General features: G+C 42.7%; 2 protein-coding genes across 2 annotated transcripts; both read right to left on the bottom strand.

Moving 5' to 3' along the window:
* Positions 1-88: 88 nt before the first annotated feature.
* Positions 89-4750, bottom strand: LOC146276585 (uncharacterized). The gene is made up of 9 exons (XM_084701949.1): positions 4624-4750; positions 4248-4450; positions 3932-4036; positions 3624-3719; positions 3408-3518; positions 3125-3248; positions 2153-2990; positions 2008-2066; positions 89-1817 (listed from the first exon to the last, which is right to left on the bottom strand). Exons 1-9 carry the CDS (start codon positions 4652-4654, stop codon positions 292-294), a joined length of 3093 nt encoding a protein of 1030 aa, XP_084558075.1. The 5' UTR covers positions 4655-4750; the 3' UTR covers positions 89-291.
* A 26-nt stretch (positions 4751-4776) lies between these two features.
* On the bottom strand, positions 4777-10275 carry LOC146276584 (uncharacterized). The gene is made up of 7 exons (XM_084701945.1): positions 10109-10275; positions 9178-9380; positions 8985-9086; positions 8807-8908; positions 8496-8606; positions 8246-8369; positions 4777-8080 (listed from the first exon to the last, which is right to left on the bottom strand). The coding sequence occupies exons 1-7, from the start codon at positions 10134-10136 to the stop codon at positions 5301-5303; spliced, it is 3450 nt and encodes a 1149-aa protein (XP_084558071.1). The 5' UTR covers positions 10137-10275; the 3' UTR covers positions 4777-5300.
* Positions 10276-10564: the final 289 nt, after the last annotated feature.

Raw genomic sequence — 10564 nt, 5'->3', positions numbered from 1 at the left:
ATATGTGCTTTGTATATATGGAAAATGTATTCCAAACTTCAACTTTTCCTTTTTATTAATTCAAAGGGTTGGTGAAACAAAATCAGCTCAACAATACATGTGTATGCGTTAACCATAATTAAAATATCAATATATTTAGTTTAAATACAAATATTTCCTCATTTAAGGCATCAAGTATATATCTCATTATACAATATTGCTGCCTAGCTCTTGAGAAAGAAAATTACACAAACAATGATTGCATCTAAAGAGTGATATGCGACAATGAAACCCATGCATAACACATACAAATCAACATGTATTTCCTGCATGGCTTTGCTTATGAGACCGCAGAAGATGCAACCGATTATAAGCCTTTCCACATTCTGAGCACTGGAATGGTTTCTCTCCCGTGTGGGTAAGCATGTGTCTCCTTAGTGGAGTTGTGCTGTTGAAACTCCTCCCACACACCGTACACCTGTATGGTCGCTCTCCTGTGTGAATGCGCACATGGACAGTCAAATAACATGACTGGGTGAACGTTTTCCCACAATGGGCACATTTAAATGGCCGTTCTCCGGTGTGGTACCGCTGGTGTTTCACCACTTCAGCATAAGTCAAGAAGCTCTTTCCACATTGCAAACAAGAATGTGGTCTCTCCCCTGTGTGCATGCGATTGTGCCTGGTCAGATCTGTTGACTTGGCGAATCTCTTGCCACAGTAGGAGCACGGGAAGGGACGCTCCCCCGTGTGAGTCTGGAGATGCTTCTTCAAGAACCTGTTGGCCTTGAACGTTTTATCACACTGCGGGCAAGGGAATGGTCTCGCATCTGAATGACACTGGAGGTGCTTGGACAATTCCCCAGAAGACAAGAAGCTTTTCCCACAGTCGGAGCACAAAAAAGGCCTCTCTCCCGTGTGGATCCTCTCATGCCGGGTCAAAATCTGTAACTGCGTGAATCTCTTCGAACAGTGGGAACACTGGTATGGTCGTTCTCCTGTGTGTGTCCTTTGGTGTTTGATCAGGTTCGACAGCCTCGAGAAGCCTTTTGGACAGTGAGAACACAGGAAGCCCCTCTCCTCTTTATGACTCATCAAGTAGTGTTGCCGGAGACAAATGAACTGAGTGAAGCTCATCTTGCACATAGAGCACTGGAACGTCTGGCCTCTGTTGTGGGTCTGCATGTGTCGAGATAATGCGTCAGAGTCCGGGCATTTTTTCCAACACTGACTGCAGCGGAGCGGGTCATCTTTGGAGTGAATCTGCTGATGGCGCTTCATCTGGGACACCTGACTGAAAGTCATCTGGCATTTGAGACATTTGTGTTGACCCTTGTTGTTACAGCTATCGTCCCCGTTGTCGATATCTGCCCGCGGAGTGAACCTGTTATCAATGTCATCAGACGATGAGGTTGTGTCTGAGGAATGAGTGACAGTGCGGTGCGTCTTCAGATCTTCTTCTTGATCAAAGCCCTCCCCGCAGACACAGCACTGGAACGGGCTTGAACCCGTGCCTTTCCTCTGGTGCCTTTTCAAGTCAAAGGAGTACAGGAAGGACGTCCCACATTGGGTGCATTTGTAAGGCCTCTCCCCTGTATGGGATCTCTGATGCCTTCTCATATCTGTGGCCCTAGTGAAGGTTTTCCCACACACCGGACAGGTTTTGGAACATGTTTTCTTTTTGCTGGATTTTTCCAATGTGTGAAGGGTTATTGAGGGAGAATGGTTCAGGGGTTGGCTGATGGAAGCTTTAGAACGTGCTGGTTCAGATGGTGGTGGTCCTGGTCCAACATCTCCAGAGGCCGGATGTTTCTTGTCTTCTGCACAGTGAAGGTTTTCTGAGGAAAGGACCAGAGACAAATCTGCCATTTCATCTGCAAAGTAACAGATAAATAATACAGATGTATATGGCCTACCCATCCTGCCCTGTCCATTATTTGTATGTCATCATCATAAATCAACTCCAATGACCCAACTAACATAGCAACATTTGCAAGTCCATTTTTGTTAAAGTTTCATGTGACAAACCTTTGAGCCCATGGATTGGAGTTTTGACAGGAGTGGTGCTGATGTTGTCAACATCTTTCCTAAATAAGAAACAAGACCAATCAAAAATCATATATTTTTTTTGTGCTTCTAACACAATATTCTTCCATACCCACCACACATTTACCGTTTCTTGGAAGCCTCTGGAAGCAGGTTTGCAGACACAATCCTGGTCACTTTTGCCTCATCCGGTACATATTGTCTTTCAACTGGTTGTTGTGATAGCCCTTTCCTGCTGAGCAGACTCCTACTCCGGGTCAAAGGCAATGAGGGTGAGGATTTGATGTATTTTCCTTGTTTGGCCCCCTCTCTCTTTGTCTTAGTACCTGGTTTACAAACAGCTTTAGTTGTGTCCTTTCTTTCAGAACCCTCCTTTTGGACACCCCTCTCTTCGTTATGTATGCTCTCTGCAAGGCTGGCTTGTGTGTCTTCTGTATTCTGCACAGACATCACTGACTCCTCATCTTCAGTTTTCACACTTTCTACAATCTCCACCTCCTCATAAATCCTCTTTAACTCTCCATCCACTGACTTGACGTCCTCACAAACAGCACCCATCTCTCCACAGAGAACTTCCACCTCAGTGTCCTCTGTGCTCCGTTCCTCTGGAACAAGCTGAACTCCAGCTCCATGAATCTTCTCTGATTCTTCACACACAAGCTCTAATTGTCTACCCAGATGCTCATCCTGCAGTTTACGTTGACTGTGTAAGTGTTTCTCTGGCTCTGTACTGTCCTCTATTCTCAACTCATTCCCCTCACTGGTGTACGCACTGGTCCCCAACTCCACCTCTGCACAATCTGTCACTACTATGGATTCAGTTCCTATATCATCCTCATATATGACATGATGATCCAGGAATTCTGATTGAAGCTCTGTATTTGTCTGTTCTCTGGCCGTGGTCACCAGGAGAGGGAGGGACAGGCAGGAGAAGATGCAGTTCCCAGTGGATAAGGGCAGAGATCCTGGTGAAGATAAATACTTTTTTTTAAACTTAATTTCAAATGATGTACAGGGTTTAAAAAATATATATACATATACATATATATATATATATTATGATTTATATATGTATGTCACATCTCTATCATAATCTTACCTTTATGACTCAAATAGCCTTGTTTTTGATGATGTTGTAGTATAGTCTCTAAATTTGGGGAGTGGCATACAGACTCCACACACTCATTCAAGATACTGGGGGCAGCTTTTAGCCAAGACGCCGTCTGAATAGATAAGAACAGTATCATCTTATCATGCGATGAGCTGCGATACAGACTTAAATAATCAAGGATCCTTGATATTGGGCAAAATGTAATGGAAGATCAAGCTTTTTTTGAAAAACCATGCCATACTATGCAGATTATAAATGTCTCCATGAGTACCTGTTTGAGGTCTGGTACTGGCAGGAGCTGTTGCAACCTTGACAGGAACTCCCACATCAATCTCCGCAGAGCAGAGTCATACTTGGGTCCATACTCCACAGGAAAAACCTCCTACAGAGGACATATGCAGAAGAAAGTATAAATACCTTCATGTGACAAATAGATTGATTTCTCATCCTAAGAAGAAACTGATTTGTCAATGCAAGCTCTAAATACCTGAAAGAAATGTTCTCTTCCAACTGGATCTCTAAGCAAGTTGTGAACCAGGTTATGGAAATTGGATTCAGACACATCTGCCTCTGTAACACAAGACTGAAGAACCAAACACTTCTATTGAATATCTCAGTGATTACACAGTAATTATAACGTGAGATGGAGACCACAAAAAGGCTACAGTTGGAATGATATAATAAAGTATGGTTTAATATCAAATGTAGTGTCAGACATAGTCTATCTCAAGTTTGTAACAGGCCAAGTATACATGGTGAATACATCCTTATTTTCTGGTGACATATGACACTCACGTCTGCTCCATCAAGGGATGGAGATGCAACTTGGATCTTATCCAGGTAGGGCTGAATGGTCTGCAACTCCGCCGTCTGCTCGTTACGGCACATCTCCAAAACCATCTGGAAACAATGATTATCATGATCATGACAAACTATACCTGTTGTGATCGCCGTCTAGGATTTGAATCTGAAATATATTGACCCGCCCCCTAGCGGCACAAAGTAAACATTACTATGCGCCTAACAAACAGAGACCGATCCCCCCTGAATCGGGGCGATCGGGACAAAGAAAAAATAATATCTCTATGAATTTATTATGGTCAACTCTCACCTTCGCTCTCAACCCTAAAATAAGTTGGGTTTTCTGCCTGAAATTCAGCAGCTCTGGTACTGTCTCTGTTAGGGATGTCACTATTTCCCCTAATATCCCGTAGTCCATTAGATTTCCCTTCTCTGCAGCTTGCCACATAGCTGCAGAAAGTAGATGCACTGGCGGAACCAAGAGTCGTATGGCACGAAGAGAGAGAGACGACCCTAAAATATACACATAACACATGTGCACTTAAGATGAAATTGCAAATGCATGCATTAGTTGTCGCCCATGTAATACCGTTTTTAACTACAGCATTAGCCAGTCAGGTAGGTACCTCATTTTTTAGTATTCCAAATCTAGAAGTTCTAGTCATTTAGAAGTTATACTACTTTACCTGCGGTCGTGGATTTGGGATGGACGTCCATCCTTTACTGTAGAGAACCTCTTTTGGGTTTTGACTGGCAGATAAAAGTAGTTTGTGCGTGCTGATGATCATGAGCCTATAGCTTGACTTCCGGTATTATTTACAAGAATTTCAAAGTAAATGTCTCATGGAACTGTCGTTTTTATTTGACTTCAAATTCAAGTCAGTCAAACAATATACAAATTACTACAGTAAGCCGTGTTTGGAATATGCATTTTCCAGATTCAAACTTCATAAACTTTCATATTTCAAATATTCTTTACATCCAGGAGATGGATACTTCTGTTTCCGGACCAATTCCTTTCAAAGTAACGTTTTAGTGACAATACCAAAAATAAGTGCTAATTACTAAAATAAAGTCTTAGATGCCATGGTGACAACATATTCTTAAGTCAAACACTGACCACTTTCATATATTTGCTAAGAATCATTTATTTAAAAGAAAAAAAGAAAAAGAAGCTGCATACACTATGAACACACGTCACAACTAATTCAAAACAAGACACCAAGTACAGATCAAGAATAAACTTGTTACCAAGTACCCCATAAAAGAAAATGTTAATGTAAAAGAAAAAGAAGAAAGGACCCAAAACCAAACTACCATGGACCACAAAGTAAAAATGCCACTAAATCAGATGCTTGACAACCTAACTTTGCTTTGTCTCATGTGTGAATTCATGCTCCTTCAGGTATTTTCTGTGAGTAAAATATAACCCACACACCCCACACTCAAAGTGCTTCTCTCCTCCTGAATGTGTCTGTCTGTGTTTTTTCATATGACAGGATAATCTAAACCCTTTCTCACAAATGTCACATTTGAATGGCTTCTCTCCAGTGTGGATGCGCTTGTGGGACTTCAGGTAGCCCGACTGAATGAAAGCCTTCCCACAATATTCACACTTGTAGGGACGCTCGCCGGTGTGGTATCTTGTATGCAGCCTCAATTCATTGGCTGTGAGGAATGTTTTAGTGCAATCAGTGCATGGGTACGGCCTTTCTCCTGTGTGAATAAGTTCATGTCTTTTTAAGGAGACCTCCTTCATGAACTGTTTTCCACAGTGTTCACAGGGGAACCTAACGCCGATGTGAATCTGTTCAATGTGTGAAGTCAGCTGAAGTTTTGTTCTGTAAGCCATGTCACACTGCGAGCAGGCAAAGGGCTTCTCGTCTGAATGAGTTCCCACATGCACCGACAGCTGTGAGGCTGATGTGTAGCTCTTCCCGCACTGCCAGCACAGGAACGGCTTCTCCCCCGTGTGCTTCCTCATGTGAACGGTGAGACAGTTTGACGCTCTGAATTTCTCCGGACACTCCGTGCACTGGAAGGGAAACTCTCCCGTGTGGACTCTCTCGTGGACAACTAGGTAGGACAACTGGGTGAAGGTCTTGTCACATTGAGAGCAAGGGTACGGCCCTGTAAATTTATGCTGATGCAGGTAATGCTCTCTCAGGTGTTTTAGCACGGTGAAGGTCTTCTCACACATGGTGCACTGGACTTTCTTGTGCATGAATTTGTGTCTCTCAAGGCCTGCCGCATCTGCGAGTATCCTTCCACATTCAGTGCAGTAGAACGGATTGTGTGTCCTCTGGTGAATTTTCAAGAAGGATGCGCTTCGGAAGTCTTTCCCACAGTCGTCACACTTGAAGATTTCCTTCTCCTGCATTTTGCAAACTGTCTCCTGGTGCTCCTTCAAAGCAGAGATATGATCAAAGCTCTTGCCACAGTTTGAACACCAACATGGTATGGTGAGGGAAGACAAAGCACTCGAGGAAGCTTCGATGTTCATTTCCTGAATTGCCATCGTTTCATTTGACACCAATGGATCGACACCCCCTTCTACAGTCAGAGAATTCCGCTCCAAAGCCAGCAATTCATTGCCTTCTTGCTCCGTACCCGATGAGCTCTGTAGATGTTGGCCGATAGCCAGGGTTTTCACAGATTCAAGTTCTTTTTGACTTGCTCTCAGTGATGCCATGTGGGAGTTTTGCTTACGACAAATATATATCTGGTGTCGTTTCAAGCTATGCAAGTACTTGAACTCTTTCTTGCAACTGAAGCACTGGTAAGGCCGTTCTTCTGAATGAGATAGCATATGTCTGGCTACGTCTTTAGCTCGAGTAAATATCCGTCCACACACTTTGCATGTCTTTGAAGCAGAGTTCTTTGTAACCGCTTGTTCTGGTGTACTGAGTGTGTTTTGAGGTCCGGTCTTGTTTTCTTTTGCAAGATTTTCATCATTCTTTTTTTGGGTGAGTTCGGCTAATAGCTCCTCGAAGCTTTGACAGGGATCCTCATGAACACCCTCGTGGCCAACAATTTCTTGATGTTTCTTTAAGGTATCTCTGTACTTAAATCCTTTGTCACAAGTGACACAACGGTAGGGGCGTTCATCGGTATGCGCTCGCAGGTGTTTTGCCATGTCCGCGGTGCAAGGCAAAATCTTACAGCAGACGGGGCAGGTTTTGATGTCTAAGGAGCTTTGGAGAGATGCGTTACCGGGTTCCCCACTAGCAGTAGGCCTACTACTTCCTATTTCATTAGCATTGGTGATCATCTTGCACAACTCTCTCTGATGCTTCTTCAGATCATAAGAGTATTTAAACCTCTTCGCACAATGTTCACACTGATGTGGACGCTCTTGCGAATGAGACCTCATGTGCCTAGCCATATCGGAAGCACGTGCAAAATATCTTTCACACACAGAGCAGGTTTTGCTGTCCAGTGTTTCTTTCTGAGGCGAAGCCTTGGGCAATATAGTGCGGAGTTTGCTGGTTGAGGGTTGTGGGCTTTCTTTCAAAGAACCTGAGAGTGAAGGGTCCTGATCTTCCCGCTCGTGAACACGCATCTGGTGTCTCTTCATATCATACTGATCCCTGAAGCATTTATCACATTTGGGGCACTTGTACCTAAGCTGGCGATCTTCAGAGTGGATTTCCTGATGTCTCCTCATGGCAGTGGCCCTTGGGAACACCTTGCAACAAATGGGACAAGTCTTACTGTTGTTAAGAAATGTCCTCCTTGCCCTCTTTGGCACACGTTTAGTGACAGCCACCTTGGATTGTTTCCGTGCCTGTAACGCTTTTCTCTTCAACTGTAACCGTTTACTTTGTTTCAAAGGCTGAAAGGGGGCTGGCTTTGCAAAGTCGGGGTCATCTTGATTGTCCATGTCTTCACCCTCAGGCTTTATGTCCATGGAATGCTCCTTGTCGTTTTCCCCGCCCTCACCAGACTGCTGCTCCATCCCTTCATAACCTAACAATGTCACAGATTCCCCCTCAACCTCTACACTCATACAATCATGAAGCGATTCTGCTTGTGACTCCAACTCCACTTGTTCTGTGTCAATCACCACCTTCACCAAGGGAGGGAGAGACAGAGAGGAGAATATGTTGTCACCAAAGGAAGGCGGCAAGGAATCTGTTAATTCTGTGGAGACAAAAAAAGATTTAGTGTTTGTCAGCATCAGCAGAAACTGTCATTATATATATATATATATATTGTATGTGTAACTTAATGTACCAGAAATAGCTCCAAACAATGTTATTGTGGTAAAGCAATCTTTGCCATTACATCATGTATTATGGTACTTACCAATTAAGTCCAGATGCCCAGTTTGTTTCTGGTACTCAAGCAGAGTTTTCAGTTGCTGAGGATCAGGTACAGACTTTACACATTCCTCCAGGACAGAGGGGACGGCATTGAGCATGGATGCGGTCTTTGAAATGGAAAGACATTATCATCTTAAACAAAGTCATAATATCGGCAGAGTAATGAGAGCAAAACAATATAGTCAACTGAATTGAGAATGTCTTGTTTTTATTACATATTTCTGTATCCATACCTCTTGAAGGTCTGGCACCGGTACAAACTTCTCAAGTCTTGACAGAAATTCGAACATGAGCATCTGTAAAGCGCTGTCAAACGCTGGGCCAAAATCCACTGGAAATACATCCTAGGTCAAGAAAGCAAAATGTGATTGTGCTGATGTGGGGAGGATATCAAAATAATATTAAATATGTTTTCTATATAATTTATAAATCCTATATTTTGAATTATTGTCATAATTAGTAATAATGGCACACCATGCAATCATTTCATATACATAAAACTAATGTTCCACTTGATCTAATAGTAAAAAGAACAAACACAAACCTGGTAGAAGTTCTCCCTCTCTGTCGGGTCTTTCAACAAAGATTCCACCAGATCCACAAAGGTGGACTGAGGAAAGTCCACTTCTGCATCACATATCTGCGACTAAACAGGAATCACTGTTAGTCTCAACTAGCAGTCAACAATGCCACTTCACATTAACACACAAACACAAACTTACATCTACTTCCCAAGCAGATATAAGGGTCCGGATCCTGGCCAGGTGCAGCTGAATGGTTGAAAGGTCTGCAATCTCTGCTGAGCGACATAACTCGAGAACCAGCTGAAAACACAAGATTACTGTCATCAGTGGTGCAAAGTATGACCGTTTTATTACACAAGCAATCATTTTATTCTTTAGTTTTCGATCTTACCCTTGTCCGAAGTCCAAGCAGGAGTTGAGCTCTCTGATCGCATCTCAAAAGCTCCGGCACAATCTCTGTCACTGTGGACACAAATTCCTCCAACATCCCATAGTCAAGGATGTCTTTTTGCTGCACCACTTGCCATAACGCAGCAGACACAAGCCGTAGGGGCGGTATGAAGAGGCGCAGAGAAGGCAGCAGAAGAGCGGGACCTAAGAGAACAAACACTGAGTTGAGATAAGAGGCTGGAAGCACACGGAAGCACAGCCTAGAGGTTTGCTAGAGGGTTTGAAGTTCAGTGAGATCAAATACAGTAGAACTTGACATGGTAACCTAATGACGTTCTAACCACACAAGAAACTGCATTTATGTCAACAATATAATGAATACTTTTGTATACACTGTTTAATTACATTGTACATATATATCATGGTGCATCAACAAACAACATTATGGTTAACATTTAGATAATTATATTTATTTGGCTAACCAAACCATATTATAATTAGGGTCATACCTAGCAAGCCAAATGGAAAACCCAAGAACATAACTTTGAATCCCGCCCTCGCGCCAACCTCCACCACCTGAGAAGGTTTTCAGACTCACCAAGCTTAGCTAGCTAGCTAATGTTGCTTACTAATATTTACTAAACAGAAATAATGAAGAAATATAGTACGCATTCGTTTAAACTAGATGACTAGCAATGCATTTCAAGTATGAAGCGGATGACTACTCTTCTGGATAAAAATAAGCAAAAACCGTTAAAGACTGACTTGAGTAGCTAGGTTAGGTAGCTAAATAGCTAGGGTATTAGCACCGCGCGCATTTCCACCATCTCAGAGCGGAGTACGCCATGTTAAAAAACGGGCGCACACAGTCCACGTAGAAACTTAACATTACTGCCAATTGTTATTCACATCTTAATAGATCCACACCTTACCATTTTCACAAGGATCCTGTATTTCCATTTCAGTTGCACACAGATGTCATGTAAATAGAATGTAAGTTTCGATGGAATTAATGCGATGTTGCACTGTCGTTGCAGTGCTGGTTGACAGGGGTGGAAGAGGAAGGGAGGCTTGCTTGGCTACAAAGTTGCTCTGCTACGCCGCGCCGTGAAGTTTCCGGTCTGATCCAACAGAAACAACAAGGGGTTTCAAAATAAAAGTCGCAACGTAAAGCCACTGAAGTTTTGCCCATTGTATTGGAATAAACTATTTCTGCAATGTCTTGAAAATGTGTAGGCTATGACGTTAGACATTAGGCATACTGATCTTAAGTCGACTTATTGCACATAATTGAAAATATCAATCTATAAATTCTGTTTTCATATAGGCTATATAAACATAATTTTTGGAAACAGCAGTAATTGTGTCTGAAATAATGAATTGCCTGA

Source organism: Hypomesus nipponensis, chromosome 7 (genome assembly GCF_054491055.1).
Source record: "Hypomesus nipponensis isolate SF chromosome 7, ASM5449105v1, whole genome shotgun sequence".
NCBI classification, from domain to species: Eukaryota; Metazoa; Chordata; class Actinopteri; order Osmeriformes; family Osmeridae; genus Hypomesus; species Hypomesus nipponensis.
The sequence above is the reverse complement of the archived record's forward strand: the minus strand, read 5'-3'. Positions and strand labels throughout refer to the sequence as shown.